Raw genomic sequence first — 22118 nt, forward strand, 5'->3', positions numbered from 1 at the left:
TTGCTGTGGGGGTATTAAGGATCCTTTTCCATGTTTGCTTCCCCTCTGAAGTTAAATTGAGGCAGAAGGAAAACTGGAGCTGGGGAGCTGATGTGAGAGGGAAATAGTTGCTGGAGGGTAGGTGATGAAATGAAAGAAAGCAAAGATGAGTCAATGACAGAGAGAAAGGCTAACACAGATTAAGTTTCATAACATGACTGAAATGATACAACAGCTTGTTGCAGCCAAATGGCAAGGTCCTGCTGTTTCTCTACTATTAGTTTTGTCTTTTTAAATCTGAGTTATTCCTTTTTTCTCCTACTGAGGAGAGAATAAATCGGTGCAGGGGTCCCTAAGTCAGGATGCAGCCAAAAGCAAGGACTAACCTGTATTCCTATGTCAACAGTGATTTGTTAGATCAGCTTAGGTGTCTTGTGAAACATCATGGTTGGAAGGAAAATAAACATAAGGAAAATAAGAAAACATATTCAAATTAAAATTTAATGAAGACACATGTAATTTGTGTATGTGCCAATATTTTTTTTAATTGATGGAGAAATGGGGACCCAGAAACCAAACCTAATAGTTCTGGACTTCAAAGAATAGGGTTTTTATTCATAGCAAGCAGGAAAGTAGAAAACAGAGGAGGGGAAGGGGCAGTGCATCAGTCAGAATCTTCTTTTATGTGCATTTTATAGATCTAAAGATGAGCAGAAGGAGGACCATTATGACTTACTACATAATGTATGCTCAGTGCCTGATTATGATGGCATGGGAAGGGATTCAGGAAAGTTAGTCTGGAATTTCCATCTTGGAAATGTGAAGCATCTTTATAACGACACTTTTTAAAGTAGAGTTCAAAAAGAAAGAGGAACTGAATCACATTTAATCCCTGTTTTAAACAGAGAACTATTACTGGGTTGTAGTAGACCCAGAGTCTTTTTTCAATGTTAGTCATAATATTGTTTAAAAAGATCTAAATGGCTATTGAAGCCACTCCTGGAACCTCTTGCTATTATTAATGTTAGACAAAGAGAATACTTACTTTACTTTAAAATGGTGCTTTTGAGACCCATTAAAAACTGGTGCCATATGTTTATAAATGTAACATGTACCCAATAAACACAGGAAACATAGTGGTGCAGTCAGTTCTTATCCTGTAGCAATCTTCTCTTGCTGCAGTAGGAAGAGTGCGCATGCTATTGCAGAATAAAATCCTGCAAAGTGTTATAGCTCTCAGACACCTTTACTTGTAGAAAGTCACCTTGTCACTTGTAGGTGTATGTTTACACTGAAAGTCTGCGCAAGTGTAATTTTTCAGGCAGTCGTTGGGCTTGTGCAAGTCTATTGGCCTTTCACACATGGCTTACTGTTCTGGGATCAGAGTTATGCCAATCCACAGGCAAGGTCTCTGAGCACAGGATCCATCTTTTAGCTCAGCCCATGTGTTAGGCCAGAGAGTGCTCTCACGGTGCTGCCGTTCAGTGCCACATCGGCTCACTCCTCAAGCTATCAGGTCAGCAAATCTACCTGAGGCTTTGTTTTCTTTCTTCATTCTTTAGTCAGCTTGACAGCACCCCCAAAACAGTCCAGAGCAGCCGCTGGTTAATGTAAGAGACTTACTGAAATGTGTGTGCTCTGATATTAGTGTCCATTTCAAAACTTAAGCTGGGAACTCCATTAGGACCAGCATCTAACTGTCTTGCTATTATTAATGAGGCAAGGGAAAGAAGCTGTGCTATTTAGTCACAGGAACCAAAAAAGGATACATTATAGGGAAACTTCGCTGAAACTGCAACTGAAATGTTCCAGTTACCAATAGCATTACTGAGTTTTGTTCTCTACACTATCCAACCAAACTTAATTGCTTTGTATGCAAACTCTGCTCATTGCACCTTAAGATACAAAAGTGAACAAAACTCACTGGGTAATAGTCATTTATAGTTGTATTAAAATTGTAAACAAACATAGCTATTTCTATTTCTTTCTATTGTTCAGGGTACAACTGATCTGAAATCTTCACAGGCTTGTGTAGGGTGTTACAAGTGGAGTATATGGCAAGCTTTGGGACAGGCAAAGGAACTCTGATCTGTCAGCACCTACCCATGTTTTCAAAAAAATGGTATTTAGCTTTTTTAAAACAGTTCAATGTAGAAAGAAAATTAAAGTCCCAGTTGCTTTTTAATTTGAAATGTGAAGACAGTGGGATCCACTGGAAAAAATCACCTGGAATCTTCCATCTTGTTCAGTGATGTTGATAACCAAATCAGACAGATACTGTGCAGACAACCTAGGAAAAACTTTCCTCTCGTTCTCCCGCACTTCCTCTGATATTCAGCACATGTATAATGCCTTTTACAGGTAATCCTTCCAGACTGCACCTTTTTCTCCCAAGTCTGATACAAATCTCAAGACTTAGGTATCCAAAAGAGTTTATCCAAGCTAATTTATTTGTTTACTGTCCCTAAGGTTCTTCCCCTCTCTTGCAGCTGCTGCTTGTAGGGAGCCAGGCTGCCAGTAATGTGCTTTCAGCCTTCCTTCTCATGCACAAGATAAAGAGCCAGCTCTGTTTACAGGTCTGAGTGGCATGGTTTGCAGGGGCATGTCTTAGTAGGGCGCAGGTCCTAACTCTAGCCACTGGTAAGGAAATAAATTATGTGTTGTTAGTGGTTTATGTATTTTTCTATAAATCACATGCACAGTTTTCCCTTCTTTTTCCAAAGAACCCTACAACTGAACCAGTTTTTCTCCATCTTCATTTTTATTTCCCCCTGAATCATGTTAGAAATTCAAAGTCACAGAACGAAGAAAAAAGTTTGTTTTTTCAGAGAAAAAAAAGAGTTGGTGAAAACAGCCTTGACAGCTGTACTCTGTGGCTCAGTAAGACTTTTTACTTGCTCCTTTCAGGGATGTGTTTAGTCTAGATACTCTTGATTTATTGATGGCTGGGTTGTATTTTTTTATGCAGATTTGCAGTGATTTCATTTAAGCTTTTATCTGCCTAGAATGGGAGGGATGTTGAGAAGAATGTGAGTGAATTTAGTCCCTAAACTGTTTCCCTTCTCAGTTTGTTATTTAAGGGACTGCTTAATCTTTAAAGAAATTTGCCTGTCTTGTTTTACAGTCCACCTGAAAGTAGCAGGGGTTTGGAAGGCTGCTGGGAAATGGTTTTCATGTCTCTCTCTCACAGAAGTGGCAGTGCACAGAGGATGCTTCCGGCAAACTTCGAATTCACAAGTGTAAGGTATCCAGTGACATACTTGCCATCAGAAAAAGGACCCGCAGCATACACTCCCGGGGATACAGTAGTAAAGACAGAGACTGCAACTGTGGAGACACTGATTACCGACACAGCAGGACCCAAAGGAAAAATCAAAGGCAGTTCTTGAGAAACCCTAATGCACAAAGTAAGTGTTATCTGCTCTCTTGGACTCCAAGGCAAAGAGCAGGGGAAATGGCTATCCAAGCGCGGGCTCCCTGGCATGCCCTTGCTTTCACCCCATGTCTAATGAAAATATTGGTAATTGACAGTCAGGTTCTACATACCTGCCTCTGTAATAACAATAACAACAGTATTTATCCTTCGGCTGACAGTGAGGAATAGTCTTTAGACTGGTGGTGGCGGCGGTGGCAGTGGTGGTGATGGCGGTGGCAGTGGTGGTGGCGGCGGTGGCAGTGGTGGCGGCGGCGGTGGTGGTGGCAGTGGTGGCAGTGGCAGTGGTGGCGGTGGCAGTGGTGGCGGTGGCAGTGGTGGCGGCGGTGGCGGTGGCGGGGGTGGCAGTGGTGGCGGCGGCGGTGGCGGCGGCGATGCTCTGGTGCCACCTATCGCGCTGCTCAGACATGACAGCCCGGTGGCGTCTGCCGTGAACCGGCGCCGTTACCCGCCGGGATGAGCACCGCAAGTGCTCCCTTGCGCCGCTCGCAGGAGCCCACCGGCGCCTCCCGGCACAGGGCGCAGCCCAGGCCCCGCCGCGCCGTGCCGGGCCTCGCACCGCGGCACCGCCCGCTGCCGCTTCCCGGCGGGTCGGGGCCGGGGTCCCCGCGGGGACACGAGTGGGATTGCAGTGTCCTCTAGTGGAGCGCGGGCTGAAGGGGCTGGACGGGAAGGTCTTAGGACGGCAGTACCTGGATTTGTTTCTGCTAATGACTTCTATAAAAGAAGCCTATTTTTTTTAAGAAGCCATTCTTTATTTAAGGAAAATATTTATTTAAGGGAAAACCTGAGAATTTAAATGGAGCAAGCATTTTCTTCTCTCTGCCCCGCACTGCAAATGACGCTCTGTAGCTATAGCAGCACAAGCGGGCCTGGATTTCAGACCTGTTCAAGAGCAAGGCTGCGTTCTCCTTCTCTGTGTTTAGAATACTAGACTGGGGAATGAAATAAAGACGGGTCTTTAAAACAGGAAGATAGCGAAGTCATATGAGAAATGCAAAAGTTAGAAGACGCTGCACAAATGCGTATGAAATAAGAAAATACTGTCAGTATAATTCAAAATATTTCCCGATTTAAAACCTCCCCCACTCTGGATGGGAACAAGAATCCCTGGTATTCTCTGTACGTCCAACCACAATATCGTCTGTCTTGAGTTTTCTCATTGTTCAGACAAAATGCTGCCTTGGTATAATTTGTTCCGTTTGTTTAGTATGATCTAAGGAACTTCACAGCATGTACAGAGAGACCTCTGCCGAAGAGACTACGTCACAGACTGCCAGGGGCAATTCTCAAACTGGAGACATGTTCCTCCAAGTGATACTTTCAAGGGGCGATCCCTGCTGTGTACCTTGGAAAGAGGTGTTGCCAGGGCATCAGCAAGGGCTGAATGGGGGAAGTCACTTGGAGAGGGAAACTGGGGAAAGGGTGAAGGAGGAAACATCTGAAGGAGGCATCAGAATAAGTCCGTTTGTTATGCTTTTCTCCTTTACAACATCCTTACACCTCTTCCCTCCTCCTCCAAATCTGCCACAGCACTCCTCTGAGTAGAGCAGGGAAAGACTCACGATGATGAGACATCATTAAGGGAACAGCTAGTTCAGGCCTCCATTTTTAGATGACACTTGGATAAGATGCTTATATATTCCACTCTTTCAGTCACTTGATTAATAAGTAGTATCATCAGAGGCTGTTAAAATACCAGAAACCGTCCCATCCGACCCTATGAATCTTTCTGCATTATTTTGTAAAAAAGTAATATGGTTATAGATCAGAGAGATGCTTTGAAACTAAGGGGTTTCTCTTCGGGAAGATGGATGTCTTCATTGATTTGACTGGGAATCCTTTTTTCACCTGACAGCAAGCAACTGCTGAAACAGTTTAGGACAGAGTGGTTTGAATGAAGAGTTGAATGTGGCTCACTGTCTGCACTTCTAAGAGATTCTTGCAGGAATAGTTCAGTGTGAGTCTTTCAAAGACACTGGCATACAAACTGCAGCAGAACTGACACCACCTGCCAAAGGCAGCCCTTTATTACAGTTCTCATTTTATTCTGCTGCGCGAATTAGTATTAACTGTTAGGTGACAAAGATGTGCTCAGCAGAGATGTAACAAATGGAACTACAACCACTTCGGTGAGGTATTGACTGTGAGTTGTATCGCCTTGATTTGGGACAGGTACGTATTGCAAAAGAAGTAAAAAATGTAAGGTCTTCCAGGCTGAGCCCAAACGGAGTTATTCTCGTACGTAACTGAAGAACCCTCAAAGATTTAATTGCCATAGTTAATACAACCCATATACACAGTAACTAAAAGAGCTGTAACCCTACTAAGCTCAGAGCTTTCAACAGACAAAAGTGACACAAGAAATCGCACCGTAGCTCTACGCAGCAAGTTTTTTCTGGTCTATAACTCGTACACATAAACATGGTTGGTATGTGTATTGAAGTATATGTAGAGATATAGATACATATAGATATCTATACACTGATACATGATTGATTCTTGCCCTTTTAATTCCTATCTTTAAAAGGTAAAAGATGTTATCCTTTTAAAAAGTCATATTTATTCTAAAGCATAACTCCAACTTGCATCACATGCCAATTTACAGGTGGTGACCTTGTTTCACAGTACCGAATGGTTTCATTTTCTGAAGTGGTTTCTAATCCTGTTATCTCTGATTGTTTCGTATGTCTCTTTTTAGACATCTGATTTCTGAGATACTGATTTTATTTGGAAATATAGATGCTAACCATGGCATAAGGCCAGACTGGCATGAAATGCAAACCTTGAAGCAATCAAATGTTCATGCTACTCATGAAAGTGTGGGTCCCAACGTATCAAAAAATCTTTTAAATAAGTTTCTGTAAAGCCACAGAAAAAATAAGCCATTTTTACTGAACAGCATTCTTGCTCTTTGGAATATGTTTTGTGTTCATGGCACGGGTCATGTAGACATATATATGCAACAGGGAGAATTTCTTCTGCTTCAGAATATAAACCTCGATTTGTTCATACTCGCCAAACCCGGTCCTTGTCTGTGGAGTTTGAAGGTGAAATATATGACATAAATCTGGAAGAGGAAGAACTACAGGTGTTAAAGACCAAAAGTATCACCAAGCGTCACAATGCTGAAAACAAGGAAAAAGCAGAGGAAGCTGATGGTGCTGACGGTGACGCAATGATCGCTGATGGCATTGATGCTATAGGTCAACCCAACTCTGTCAGAGTGACACACAAGTAAGATTGCTTTTTCTGTGGTTTTTTCCTTAAAAGGAAATCTCCTTCGTTTTCTATTTGTATTCTCCCTGTCTCTGCATTTTTAATGATTACATAATAACAGTATTTAAGAAAGTAAAACTATGATAGATTTTAGATAAACCTGAGTTGTATTTGTTAGTAGGTGGAGTAGTTTAACTTTAGTGTGTGTATTTTAAAGGGAGGTATCTAGTTTAGGGTTTATTTTCGAGTAGGAATAGGCATTTCTAGAGGGAGATTCATCCTCCATATCGAAACATGCATTTTATGATGGATTATTCACCCTGTGAAGTTGACACTCCTGCTGTTCTTATAAAGTCTAGGCTACCAGCTTAGCGTAGAGGCCCAAATTTGAAATGACTGAAATCACACTCTACGTGAGGACAGATTAAATTGGTTACATCATCTTCTTAATTTTTAGTTGTTTGTAGCCACTAACATTAGCTAAGACAGTATAGACCTGTTTATCCCTGGAAAGACCTGCAAAAAGACCTGCAATCATTTTTCCATCCTGGAAGATGCCTAGATTTCAGGTTTTAGCTCTACACTAAATCTGAATGAAAAAGCAAAAATCTTAAAATATTTTTTAGTTTAAAAATGCTAATATGATTGATCTGAAAAGGCAGGCAGATGCAGGCAACAAAAATCTTCTGGTTTATCCTTTTTATTGTTTTTTAAAATATAAATAGAATGTCTCTCTTTTCTTCTTTTTTTTACAAAAAAAAAAAAAAGAGGAAAACATGAAAGTTAGTTTCAAATAAGTAAAAATTATCCTTTTTTTTTTACATTGATGATTTCCAACCGTGGCATTAATAAAGCCTTAAATAGCTTTCTGGAAAAGTTATTATTTCTCCATAAAATGTTTTGACTTTTACTCAAAACAGTATTGCTTTCAGAATTCTTTGAGTGAAGAAAAAACCATGAACGGGTAACATAGCAAGAGATAAGCATCTACATGTTCCTTTCTGCCATTCTTCTCAAAATTTAAAGAAGGGTTCTGATAAAGGAGGACCAAAGAAAGGTTGTGTCTATAAAATTGGAATATTTCCATAATTAAACAATTTCTATCTATCAGCATGGAGACTTTGAAATCCCATCCTGTAGTCTGCTGGATTTTCTATCACTTTCTTGGCCTTCCATGTTGTTTTTTCCTCTTGGTAGAGCTGCTTTTTCAAATACTGGTATGAATGTTTTTGTCATTGCACCACATTTTAACTTGAATGTTCTGTTGGCTTTTTTTTAACCACTTGTTGGAACTCTTTGCTCTAGCTTCGATTTTTATTGATCTTTATTGACTATACTGATCTTCAGCCCATTGACCGTATGTTCTGTTCTTGAATATTTTGCATACTTGGAAGATAGGTCACATTCATGTGACAAGAGGAATATATTACTCAGCAGCTGGTGGTTAAATAACCAATGACATGTTTGGTTAACAAGACGCTTGAAATTCTGAACAGATTTTTATTTCAGTTTCAATTTCATTTCTGATTGGATTAAGAACCTCCAAGATGGCATTGCCATTGCATTTTTGCTTAGCAGACACAGAGCATCTGTCATGGGTGAATATTTTTTTTTCATTATTATTTTGCAGAGGAAACAGATCGAAGCAATTATTAGTATTATAAGTCAGCATGTTAAGACATCATAGAGTTTACTTATTTCTTAACAGAATATAACAGAGAATTGATTAAGAATGTTGGAAGAAAGAAAATAAATGGATAGGCAACTAGGAAACCACTGACCTTCTTGTTCCTATTTGCTAAACTCAATTCTACAGATGTTTTATTCTTCCAAATGACACTATTCACTGTGAGAGGGAGCTGTACCAATCCGCCAGAGCCTGGAAGGACCACAAGGCTTACATTGATAAGGAGGTAAGAGGCATTTTAAAATCTGAGTGAAGTCTTTGCACTGCTACATTTGCAAAAAGTAATTCTGAATCGGAAATACTGTCTGCAGATCGAAGCTCTCCAAGACAAAATTAAGAATTTGAGGGAAGTTAGAGGACACCTAAAAAGAAGAAAACCTGATGAATGTGATTGTAGTAAACAGAGGTAAGAAAGATGACATTCAACACCAAAGGCTACACCAATTCCTAAGGTTTAAGCATTTTCCAAGCTTTTTTGAGATGGAAAAGAAAGAACATAAGCTTTATTGATATTTATAACCAATGTAGGTACTCATTTTAGTTAGATCCCATTTAAGAGTAAAAGCTATTGTGAATCAAAAGAAGAAAACATTAAAACTTCAGGATGAAATTTGTTTGTATTCTACTAACACATTTGAATCCAGCTGTGGTTCTGCTATAATCTAGCATAGGATCACTCACACAATATAACTTCTTTAAAGGAAGTGAAAATCATAAGACATTCTGTATAGTTCCCTAAGAAAATGTCAAAGATGGTATGTTTCTGATTTGGTTTTGTGTTGAAAATTGTTTCATGACTTGATAATTCCTATTAATTTTCCCTGTAGCTATTACAACAAAGAGAAAGGGGTAAAGGCCCAAGAGAAACTCAAGAGCCATCTTCATCCCTTCAAGTAAGATTGTTACTGTCCTATTATTCCCTCAGCTGGCTTTTGATGGCTGGACAAATATAATTTGGGGGTTTTTTTGCTGAGAGAGGAAAGGAGGAGACGAGGGAAAGAGAAGGTTGCATATAACAAGCTCTGACAAAAATCCTGAAGTAGTTTTGGACAGACTTGTGAAAGTCTATGGATAATAATTTCAGACTCTGATTGACCTCGTGATTGTTAAAATGATCCAGTTAAACCTAAATACAACAGTACATAATTTCTCATGCTAACTGAAGAGAACACCTTGTCATAACAGGTGGGGTGGAAACTAAGCTAGAAGAAGGGCACATTCCCATCGTCTCATCTTTAGAAAAGCCAGAAAGATGTAAAAACTGCTAGTGTGGTTGTTAACCAAACAGGGACTGTTTTCTGTCAGCTGTGCCCAACTTTTTCTCTGAACAGAGAAGCAGCACAGGAAGTGGATGGCAAACTGCAGCTGTTCAAAGAGAACCGAAGAAGGAAGAAAGAAAGGAAGGGGAAAAAGCGCCAGAAGAAAGGAGATGAGTGTAGCCTTCCTGGACTGACATGTTTTACCCACGATAACAACCACTGGCAAACAGCACCGTTCTGGAACTGTAAGTCTTATGTCCACATGCAGACATGATCTCGGTTATCCTTTGCTGTGTTACAGTTTCCACTTCATGAGGAATTTTGGTTTTTTAAGAACTGGCACTTGGTAATGCCGCGGCTGCCCTTATTCTGAAGTATGAAGAATGTCACTTGAGTATGCTTGTAGTTGTTGCATTACTTATTTATATGAAATTAGCACTTGATGCTATTAATTAATTAAATAGATGCTTGCTGCTAAATACTGCAGAAACAAAAAGAAGAGTTGGTCTCTAAAACATAGACTTTCACAACCAACCACTGAGATTTGTGTAATCTCTTGGAAATCAAGATGATCAAATATTTCATAGGAATTTTAATTGGGTTTCCAATTATTAATAATAACCTTATTCTTCCAACTGTCACAAATCCTTTTTGGGACTTGACCTTTAATGTTGTGACAAACTTCAGCACATAAAAGGTCTACTCTATTTTTATCATTTTGATTTCAAAGTGCATCATAAATAACTCACCTTATCATGAAAAAAATACAGATACTATCCCTTATGAATTCTTTCCATGATTCCCATTTTTTTATATTCTGAAAGAATTTAATAATCACAAGGGTGGAGCATTCACCTGGTGTATATGAACAAAATATTAGAGCTAGAAGACATTTTAAGTTTCTTTAAACTTCAAGGTATATAGATAAACTATGCTGTTGAGGCATACTTCAACATTTTTTAGCACTTAGCATCAACAAAACAATACCTTTCTCATCTTTGGTGGTAGAGGAAGAAAAGTAATTGAAACCTTTACTTTCAAAAACTTCAAGATCAAATTATGATTGTTATAACAAATTTGACCCAAGCAGAAAATTTGTTAAGAATAATTTTTCATTTGGAGAAAGAAGTTGTCTCCTAGTGATATGTTTGGATTGCACTAGGACTTCTGCTAACATGCTTTTTACATTTTAAGATGTACCTAATGTAGACATATGCATGGGTTTTGTTTTAAAGACAATGATTAAAATGGCTTATTACTTTTTAACTGTGGAGTAACAGTTATGTGCTCCAGTAACAATCATGGGGTAAAAAAATGTCCCTTCAATGCAGTCCATAACTTAATATCTGATATGTTATAATACCATTACTATTTTTATGAAGTTTGTTCAAAACATCAGTAGTCTTACAGCTGGTCGTAGTTCTAACAGCAAAACTAAATAAATCTAAATAAAATTCTAAGGAAATATTAATATCTTATTATTGGAATTAAAGAGACATTATTTTACAGTAAAACTTTGTTAACAGTTTGTTTGAAAATTAAGAAATAGATACCTTTCCTACAGCCTTTGCTGCTGGCAGAACAAGATTATACACACAATATACCCAGGTCTGCTCTACGGGTGCTCCCATCACTATGCCACGTGGATCCAGGTGTCTTCAGTCTGGAGTGGAATCCTGCTCTAGGTTTCCCCAGGTTCAAAAGTGAAAACAAGGTGTAATCCATTTATACTGCTTGGAATTGCCTTACAAAGGCTGGACCAAATGATTCAACTTTCCTCTTATTTGTGTATCAAATAAACAAAATGAGGGATTGCAGTTCAAAATAATAAAGTGGAAAACCCAGGCCAGTAAGGGAGAGCTGCTTAAAATGAGGCTTTACCACATTAAAGTTACTTACTTTTGGGAGAAACAGTATCCTTACACATATAAGCAATTCCAATGAATCCTGTGTACAAATCTTAAGGATCAGGATTTGTGTTGGGGTTTTTTTGTCTGAATTCTGCTCAATCCCAATAAACTGCATATAACTCAGAACAGAACAGAGAATCATAGAATAATTTGGTTTGGAAGGGACCATAAAGACCCTCTAATTCCAACGCCCCTGCCATGGCCAGAGACATCTTCACTAAACCAGGCTGCTCAAAGCCTCATCCAACCTGGCCTTGAACACTTCCAGGAATCCACAACCTCTCTGGGCAACCTGTTCCAGTGTCTCACCACCCTCAGTAATGAATTTCTTCCTAAAATCTAATCTAAATCTACCCACTTTCAGATTTGAAACCATTACCCTCTGTCGTATCACTACAGGTCTGTCCCCAACTTTCTTATAAGCCCCCTTTAGGTACTGGAAGGCTGCTATAAGGTCTCCCTGGAGCCTTCTCTTCTCCAGCCTGAACAACCCCAACTCTTTCAGCCTGTCTCCACAGGAGAGGTGTTCCAGCCCTCTGATCATCTTCATGGCCCTCCTCTGCACTTCTTCCAACAGGTCCATGTTCTTTTTATGTTGTGGGCTCCAGAGCTGCAGGCAGTACTGCAGATGGGGTCTCACAAGAGCAGAGCAGAGGGGGAGAATTACCTCCTTCAGCCTGCTAGCCACACTTCTTTTGATGCAGCCCAGTATTCTGTTGGCTTTCTGGGCTGCAAGTGCACATTGCTGGGCCATGTTGAGCTTCTTGTCCACTAACACCCCAAGTCCTCCTCAGGGCTGTTCCCAATCCATTCTCCACCCAGCCTGTATTGGTACTGGGGGTTGACCCAATGACCCACGTGCAGGGCCTTGCACTTGGCCTTGTTGAACTTCATCAGGTCTCATTAATTATAGGATTCACTGTATTCTGCTCTTATTAACTATAAGATTGTGAAAAGTACTTTAGCAACATTTATTCTGCTGTAGATGAGAATCTAATATTTTTCAAATAGATTTTTCTGTAAATTGATCTAGAATTTAAGTACGTGAATATCTATGAAGTTTCACTACTAGAAGAAACAAGCATATTTTTTTTCACTGAAAACTAATAACTTGTTTCTTTAATTACAGTGGGCTCTTTCTGTGCTTGCACAAGCTCGAATAACAACACTTACTGGTGTTTACGAACAGTTAATGACACCCACAATTTTCTCTTTTGTGAATTTGCAACTGGCTTCTTGGAATATTTTGATATGAACACTGATCCCTACCAGGTAAACCCCTTTTCCTGTTACAAAATGTTGTTCATCAGACTCCTCTAGGGTTTTTTTATTTCTGTTAACAAGTATTTTTTCCCTCCATTCCTCTTTTTCTCAGCTGACGAATACAGTACACACAGTGGAAAGAGGCATTTTGAATCAATTACACATACAGCTAATGGAACTGCGAAGTTGTCAAGGTTATAAACAGTGCAATCCGAGGCCAAAGGGACTTGAAACAGGTACAAGAAAAACAGAAGTGTTTATTTCCATTTTGTTTTTTTTTATTTCATCTGCTTAGGTACTAATTGTATCCATGAAGTGTCACTCTCCTAAGTGCTGCTCTAAATAGTCTGGAATGGTCCACTTACACCATCCTGCACAACTGCATGACCAGAAAGCTTCTTTGCACATTTGCACAGGTTATTCTAGACAGATATTGATGGGAAACAACAACATTTGACAGAAATGCTGCAGAAATTTAATGACATTATCTGAACTAATTGATAACAAGCATATGCAGATCTTCACAGTCATAACTCTTTTCTTTCTTGCAGTGTTTATTTCATTATTTTTTGCCTCCCAGTAGCAAGTGAGGTATTAAATCCTGTGCTTATTCCAACTGCTGTCTGCTTATATGAACAACTTCAGGCTCTACACCACAAATGAGACTTAACATTGCAAACTTCTAATCAGCAATAGTCTCCTCCATTTTTGAGTAAAACAATATTTCTTTACAAAAGTCTCTGAGTACAAAGATAGCTGCTTTTTATACTGCATAACTCTGGAATTCATTGCACTTAACTTTGGTTGATTGAATGTTGTGATTTTTTTTTTTTCCACAGGAATATTCTATTCTACATAATTTGCAGTGTTGCATCTTTGTATCTCTTTCTTCAGCTACAAATGTTTCTCTTTTTGACAATATCTAATTGTTTGGGGGGGTTATTATTTTTTAAAAACTGTGCTTTTTCACTTCTTTATATAAAACTTCCAGGAAATCTTTGTTGGACTGCAGCTCTGTCTTTATTTAACACAGTACATTTCTTTTTAGGAATTAGATGCTGTGCATGGAAAACTACATTGTGAATGGTTTTACAAATTCTAAACACTAACAAAAGTTACTCTTGTATTTTCCTATATCAGGAAATAAAGATGGAGGAAGCTATGATCCACACAGGTATCCACACTTTTTTGTTCTCCTCAGCAGCTTCTTTCCAAATAATTGCATGACTCCAGTCCATTTCAACTAATGTCTGTATCCTGCCATGTTGCACACAGCATAGCTTTTGCTGCATGCATTTTCTAACTACTCTACACTGAACTTGGCCATTGTTTTTTAGATTTACCATTCTGCATTTAACGTAGCTCATTGTCATAGCAAGACTTCATACAACTCGTGTTTCATGCCTGTATTTCTTAGATGTTTATGTAGGAAAAATGACACAAGAAGAACCACCTCCTTGGGGTTGTTTTCCTGTTATTGATTTGATTTTGGATGGGTTGGTGGTTGTGGTTTTTTGATTGTTTTATTTAGGAAGTTTGTACAGTTGCTCTTGAAACGTAAACAAAAGGTTCTTAAAAAGCTTTCTGAGGTATACGTATCCCAAAAGCCTAATCAAACCTAAGGAAGCAAAGTAAAATCTTCTCACTGTCTATAGGAAATATTACCAGATGTTGCTTTAAGCAAAAGCAGTGCTCAATATGAGCACCAAGTGCTCAGAGGCCAGCAGGAGACAGTTCAATATAAGTGTGGCAGAAAGATGAGACTCCTTTGGGCTAGGAGGGCCAAAGCTCTCAGAACAGATCACACAGCATGAAACAAAATTTCTTTAAAAAGTTGTAATACCTGAACTGAGGAAGGGCACCAGGTGAGATTTTTTATACCTAATGCTTGAACACTTGGAACATGTGAAAGACTGCTGTTTGCAAGTATATTTATTTGTTTGCAAGTTACTTATTGTACCTACATGTTCATCATGCAGAGCCCAGTTTCTCCTGGTGGAGGAACAGTCAAGCATAAAGCAAAATCCTGAAGAGACTGGAAAACCTCAGATCTTAACAGTACTGCACTTGCTGTTCATTGAGCAATACTTGTACTCAGGGTGAAAAACAAATGAGTCTGTCGAAAGCCATACTTAGACTTGATACCTTTTCATAACATATCCATTGTATACATTTTCATCTCCATGTGCTTTGGTGGAGTAGTCCCTGATATACGTTGTTCACCTAAGAAGTAAACTGGGTCCAAGGACTATGCCAGTCTGTATAAAACTTTTTTTCATAGGGTCCTCTGAAAAAAAGCTTGTCATTAGCTCCCAGCAGCCAGGGAACAGTTAAGATAATGTCTTTCAATGTTCTATAGATCTCCAATTTAAGCAGCTAATTTTTTCTTGCAGCCAATTTTGTATTTTCTCATTTAAGTAGTTTTGTGATCTAGAAAAATTATAAGCTTTGTTATATCCCAATTGTTTTCATTGCTCATTACAGCCTGGTGGGAACTGGCTACTACAACAATAGAAAGTAATCCCTGTAGTTGTGCTTTTAAGTCTTTCATTAGAAAATGTCCTTGCAAGCATTCCTCATTTTAACTATAGTCTAACAGTAATGGCATTTTTGAATTGTAGGATTGCATGAAATAGTACAACACACAGGATTAATCTTTAAATTATATCTTGCTACATTCTTTAGTAATAAAAACATTTTAATTTCTGATAATACCAAGTCAATAAACATTATGCTACTGGGATAAATAGCAGGTATAGTATAATACAAATGATAGTGCTTTGTACCATTACATTTCAGACACCCAGTTTCTCAATATACACAGATGCCTGGGTTCAACATTATGGTTCAAACCCAACTTGGTGGAAATATGTTTTCTTTTCTAAAACAAAGAATTTTGTTAAATTAACAAACCCCATTTTTCAGGAATCATTAAAATGATCTCTAAAAGGATCCTTTTCTTGATGCTTGCAGAGAAACCGGTAGAATAAGAAAGGAAAAACCCTATGTTTCTAAGTCATCTGAACTATCCCTTAGGCTTCCTTCAGATAGTTTCTCTATTCAGATCTGTTTTCAGTTCAAAATGCCCTGTATTAGTACAACACAACCTGTGCTGCAAGTACAATACTGAGACAACTGGCCTGTACGGAAACAGCCAGTATAGTGCTGTTTGCTGTTTGCTTAAAACACAGAGCTTCAGCACAGAAGAACTGGTACCACTTGTGTCCTTTGATGGACAGAACATGGCTCTGCAGGCATGGTTGATAACAAGATGTGGGAATTGCACACTCCTCTCTCCTCTCCTGCTTGTCTGAGGTTTTTCAAAGCCACCAAGAAGCTGATTGTACCTACTTTAGTCTCAGTGGAGATATATCCAAATCTTTTATTAGTTTTGAGAGAACACAGCCACGGATGGTATCACGGGACTCCAGGGTATGATTTAAAAAAAAAAAAACCACACACACACAAAAAAAAAAAAAAAAAAAAAAAAAAAAAAAAAAAAAAAAACCAAAACAAGCTAAAGAAGTTTTGCTGTGAGCAGTTAGCAACAACTTTTCTCTCTTTTGGGTCTATGACATAGCTGAGAAATTCCAAAATATTGATTGAGGATATCACTGCCATGCTGTTACTCAAATGCAACTCGTGCACTTTCCTGTTTCACACCTATTTGTAATGAGATTTCTTACAGGGGGAAACTTTTTCTTTCCTCTCTCCTTCCCCCCTGCATACTTCAATTTCAGTGGGAAGCTTTTCACGCTTGCTCAGTCAACCAACATACAGTCAGCTCTAGGACCTTAAGACTTTGCTTTCCTATTTGTTTAACATATATGAATACAAGTTATCTCTGTCCCATGTGTTTAAACAAGTTATTTTCTTCTGCTTGATGTGAAGATTGTGGAGCAATTCCCAGTGCCTTTCCAGCTGTGAAACTCTGAGACTGCAGAAACAGTGCCACACTTAGAGGGGGAAAAATAGATCCAGCATGGAGGACCATGCAGCTCTTACTCAGTCTTTGAGACATTTTCTAGGAGTATGGCAAACTCCTTGCTGGTATTACTTCCCTGCAGCACAGCCCCATTGCCCTGCTGCTGAAGCTGATGAGAAGCCCTGCTCCTCTGTGCTGGTCCCCAGACTTCCCTGCTGCCCACCATGCCGGCCTGGCTTGCTCAGCTCAATGCTTTGACCCACCACCTGGGACAGGCAGCAGAGGCTCCTGTGGGTCCAAAGGCACCTTTCTGGCTCCTGCTTTGCCTCCTGCTGCCCTGGTCCACCCCCAAATCTGTTACTGGTCAAATGGCGGCACTCCTGTTTCAGTTTCCACCGTCACATACCAACCAATTTCGGCTACAGCAGTTTGTTTTCCTGTACAGACTCTGATTTGGCAAAAAAAAAAAAAAAATTAAACTATCGATACAAACAGTAACGCAGCAAAATTTAATTATTGTTGCTTTTGCAGTGTGGTTCATCTCTTAGAGGGTTTGGTGACTAAATTCCTCAAAAATACATCCCTTCCTATGATGTTTTCTAGAGCCCTTTATGCCTCTAAGCACTGGAATAGTAAGACTTCTTTCTTGAAACCTCTGCAGTATTTAATTATTTTTTGTTTCAGGAAACAAATTATTCATAATTTGACTTATGAAGATGGCTCTCATGTGGCCATGCCATGATTTAATTTCTCTTGTCTACCTCAGGAAAAAAAAGAAGACACTCTGTCATAGCTGTCCTACCAAATCCAAAAAGCTTGTGTTGCTTCCTGTAAAAGGCAGTTTGCCAAGTGTTTGCAATAAAAAAAGTATTTCTAGAACTTCCTTTAAAAAATAAGATATTTAAATTTTACATTCTAAAGTATTTACAGCTGTTGTAATAAGCAAAAAAAATATCAAGAGCAAAGATTCAGGTGTTTCCAAGTAAGGAAAGTGCTCTCCCTTTGGTGAAAGCAGAATAAGGTCCCTCATCAGAAGAAAATCTCAAGGTTTTTTCTGACCATAGTGGCATTTTTTTGACTTCCCACATGATGGACTAAATATTGGAGAAATTCTTTCCACTGTGAAATCCCAAGCTAGAGAAGGAGCAGAGAGTACAAGCTATGATAGATACAAGCTGTATCTTCTGTTTCACTCGAGTAATGAGAAAGGGCAAGTTAAAACGCAAACAACTTAATGGAGATGCCAAGAACCCACTGTAAGGATAAAGGGCTCAATACAGATAAATATTTGTGCTCAGTTCATGCTGTTGGGCTACAGCCACTCAAACTTCCAAGGTAATTGCTACTAGCCTACATGCCTCTACAATTTTCAGAAACAGAATCACGTCATCTGAGTGAATTAATTACTAAATATTGCCTACATCGTTTATAAGGACAAATTTTGTACTTATCCCTGACAGGCTTTTGCAATACCTGATTAGTTTTTCCTTGTAGTCCACTTTATTGATAGACCACAGTCTGCGCAGTGAATTAAATGAAATATTAGTGTTCAGCGTTAGTTGTCAATATAAAATGGGCTTCACACTACAGCTGATAATGTGAGTCACTACAGTCACTATAGTGACTTAAAAATCTTTTGGAAATGGGTTTCCTTCATGTCTTTGCTTTTTCTGGCTGTGGTCAATATAAAATGCAGCTCCATCGCTACTTATACGCTCAGATCTATGCCTGTTATTCAGATTTACTATTTGATAAAGCTGTTAGATATTTTCTTTAAAAGCGTTTAAAAAAAAAGAAATAAAACCTTTAGAAGATTCTATATGTATGCATATTTTAGCACTATTTTACAGAGTGTTGCAGTTCTATAAATTAATTCACATCAAGTTTTTACAGCTTTTACTTCTCCTAGTTGCTCCATGTAAATTAAAAAGTACATTTACAAAGTAAGTAAAGAAACTAGCTTTGGCTATCACCGATTAAATTAAATGTGGCTGGTTGGTTTGTAGACTGTATGTCTCAGGCTACCCAGGAACCAAATTCCTGTGGGCATTGTTGAAGTTCAGGTCACCAGTGGCTTTCAGAGTTACTCCCGTCTTTTGTGCCTAACCATTGTGCAGTTATTGCATATTCAGGGAAGGTGAATGTATTATTTGTGCATTGAAACAACTTTCCAGCCTTGAAATATCAGAGGAAAGCCTTATCTCTGAATGTCATCACAAAGCCCTTTAGATCAGATTTTTTCTTTTTTACTCAGTCCAAGAATGTAGCAGGAGACAGGAGGTTTCTTGCTGTGTGTGTAGCAGGAGCTGTGAACACACCTGAGGCCAGGAGCATTAATCTGATGACTGAAGATGTGGAGTGTCTTACACTTTATGCTGTATACATTATGAATAGTGGTGTTTTCAAGCAAATTGAAGTAGAAACACACACGCAAGCTTTGCTTGCACTTTTAAGCTGGTGTTCACCATTAGGCTTTATTCTTTCTTTCGACAGAGGACAGTTATGGGATGGATGGGAGGGCTAACCTGCCCAGTTTCACTGGCGACATCAACTGGCAAGGACTGGAAGACTTGTACAGTGTGGATGAGAGTGTATATGAATACAGATACAACTATAGACTTAGTCTGGCTGACTGGACTAATTACTTGAAGGATGTAGATAGAATGTTTGCACTGCTGAACAGTTACTACCAGCAAAACAAAACAGACAAGGCTAACACTGCTCGAAGCAATGGGGACAGGGATGAATCATCCACACCGTTTACCTTGGTGGAAATGACATCTGCTGAAGATTCGAGTGGCCTGCCTGCAGAAGAGCTACAGCTTATTGTGCCAACGGACTTTACAGCCCTCACTTTGAGCACGGTGAATTTAAATCAGGAGAGGAAACTTGAATTAAACAACGATATTCCTGAGAAAAGTAGTCTGAATGACGCACACTGGAGAAATAATCATCAAGCTGAAAGATGGATGGAGAATAAAGAATCTGACCGTTTTGATATGGATTTCAGTGGAAATGGTTTGATAGAGTTGGAGTCCCGGCATAGCTTCATGCTACAACCCATCAGCATTCCTCAAAAAGACATCCATCAGGACAGTGATTCTGTGGAAGATATATTTGAAGATCAAATATATCTTCCCATAAGGTCCGATGAACCTCTTGTTCATCAGGCTGTAAACGTATCCGTTAGGGATTCATCTATCAGCACCCAGAAAACAGGAACTTCCCAAAAAAGAACAGAACAGAGTCTTGCAGGGGAAACTTCAAAAATCCTAAATGTAGAAGGCAGTGCCTCAGCTCCACTCTCCTTCGATTAGATCAAGTTGTAAACCATTAAATAAGTTCTCCTTTTTCTTATTAGCAAACTAATAAAGGTAATCATGACAACTGACATTCCATGTTTATTGTAGATATATTTTGCAGCTATCAAGCCCAGTTCAGTTTTTGTCTGTGTACTTTTATTTTTTTTATTCACACACACATAGTTACACAGTAATTCTCCTCACTGGGAAGCAAGATTTCCAGTTTTAAATGAAAAGAAACAGTGTTCCAACTTTCAAATGCAATAACACATTCTCCAAAAGCTAAGAAATATTTCTTTGAAGAGGATGTTCAAGTTACTTTCTGTTTCCAAATGATCCCACCATGAATGAGTGTTTCAGTCCACCCAGTCTTTCTGCGTAGTATCTTTTTCATAAATTATTTTAACCACTGGAAATTCATAATGTCATGCTTTTAAGTAAAATGCACTTTTAAAATCTGTATGCCATACCGTTTATGAATCTAATACCTTACAAGTTGTTAGTTTGCTCATTGTCTCATGTAATTGTGAAACCAATAAATAGATTGACAGGAAAGATAAACAGCATGGATTGTGGAAACAGACTCTTTGAATATTATTTTAGCAAAAATATCGCATGTTTTTCTTATTTTAATTAAATTTACTCTCAGAAAGGTATGGCTAATGATTGTTAACTGTAGAAGGATTTGTTTAAATTGGATTGTTTCCCTATATGTTGATATTGTCAGTATTAAAAATCCATGAGGTTTTTTGACTTTTTTTTTTTTTCCTGATACTGGTAGAAAGGTTTACATCAATACATATGTGTTATTGTCACCGCATCTGATTTTTATTATCCTGAACAATATCTTGAAAGCATTGTTACCATTTTGAGACTTTTTGTTCTGAACAGGCATTAAAGGGAATGATAAAAACATAGCAGATTTGCATTATTTTAGATACAAAAGGCACATGAGGTAAAAAAAGTAGTTTAGATAATTTTTGTTGTTATAGTCTAAATTTTTTCTTGAACTTTACCAAACGTGAAATTTTATAAAGTATGATACAAAAATTACTTTGAAAACCTGTATTACTCAGAACTTAATATCTTCCCTTGCTTTTTTATCAATTTCTAAGTAATTAGCACAACAACAACAAAAGAGAATTACCTCAAATAGATGTAATTCCATAGTGTCCAATTCACGGGTGTGTTTCCTATCTGTTACATGTTATTTAGTGTAGTGAGTATTTTTTGGCTATTGCAAGCACTGCAGGTTAAACTTACATTCATTGTATTGTATTTTAAGTTGAAACTTTTTTTAAAAGAGATTCTTCTCGTAGGATTTTAATAATTTTAAGAAGCAGTCTTTTTGATGGACTCTGTAAATATGTTAAAATTACTAGCTCTTTATCTGATGTATGTGTCATGGGCTGATTGATAGAAAAACGTATTTATGGTCATGAATGATGTTATTTGTACATAGGTTTTAAGTTACTAGGATGCAGACTGTGTTTTTAAATCTTGTATAATATTTCTGTGATACTTTTATAGTACAATTCTGGCTTCGGGAAAGTCTAGAAGCAATATTTCTTGAAATAAAAAGTGTTTTACTTTACCTGCTTCAGAGAAGTCCAGATGATCCAGTTTTCCTCCTAATTAAGATTTATTTAAAAAATATGTTAACAGCTTCAGTTTTAAGAATCCGTCCACATTTTAAGCAATGGGTAATGAAATAACACGCTACATTCTGTTAGTTATAAATTATTCCTGGAGATGTGAATAATATATATTTTTTGTTTAAGACATGCTGTGATTATTGTTCTTTAATTCCCAATTCATCCAGTCCTTTCTTCTTTGAAGTCAATGCACTGAGCTGCACAACCAGTGGTTCCCAGAAGTAAAGCAATGTTACACGGCGTCACCCCCTGCTTTGCTGCTTTACCTCCTCCCTGCAGCAGGCTGGATGCACAGGGCTTTTCAAGAGCAGACCACAGCTCTCTAGTCAGGAGGAGCGTCTCCTTGCACAAGAGTCATCACAAAAGGGAATCTGGTTTCAAGGTAAACTCTCTCTTACTTGCGCTCTATGTTTGTTCGGTGGCCTGTGAATAAGATTAGCTTCATAGCTAAAATCAGCCTCGGGAGCTATGCTTCTTGAACTCTTT

At 38.4% G+C, this 22118-nt stretch overlaps 1 protein-coding gene across 1 annotated transcript in view; it reads left to right on the forward strand.

Moving 5' to 3' along the window:
• SULF1 (sulfatase 1) overlaps positions 1 to 21571 on the forward strand; it is a 127009-nt gene extending 105438 nt beyond the window's left edge. Inside the window, exons 15-24 of the mRNA XM_040588585.1 lie at positions 3170 to 3386; positions 6403 to 6649; positions 8448 to 8544; positions 8630 to 8724; positions 9146 to 9211; positions 9650 to 9822; positions 12617 to 12759; positions 12863 to 12986; positions 13891 to 13924; positions 19169 to 21571. Of these exons, the coding sequence (XP_040444519.1) occupies positions 3170 to 3386; positions 6403 to 6649; positions 8448 to 8544; positions 8630 to 8724; positions 9146 to 9211; positions 9650 to 9822; positions 12617 to 12759; positions 12863 to 12986; positions 13891 to 13924; positions 19169 to 19199 (1227 nt within the window). The 3' untranslated portion in view covers positions 19200 to 21571. The remainder of the gene's footprint in view (positions 1 to 3169; positions 3387 to 6402; positions 6650 to 8447; positions 8545 to 8629; positions 8725 to 9145; positions 9212 to 9649; positions 9823 to 12616; positions 12760 to 12862; positions 12987 to 13890; positions 13925 to 19168) is intronic.
• The last annotated feature ends 547 nt before the right edge of the window (positions 21572 to 22118 follow it).

This window comes from Falco naumanni, chromosome 3 (assembly GCF_017639655.2).
Source record: "Falco naumanni isolate bFalNau1 chromosome 3, bFalNau1.pat, whole genome shotgun sequence".
Lineage (NCBI taxonomy): Eukaryota > Metazoa > Chordata > Aves > Falconiformes > Falconidae > Falco > Falco naumanni.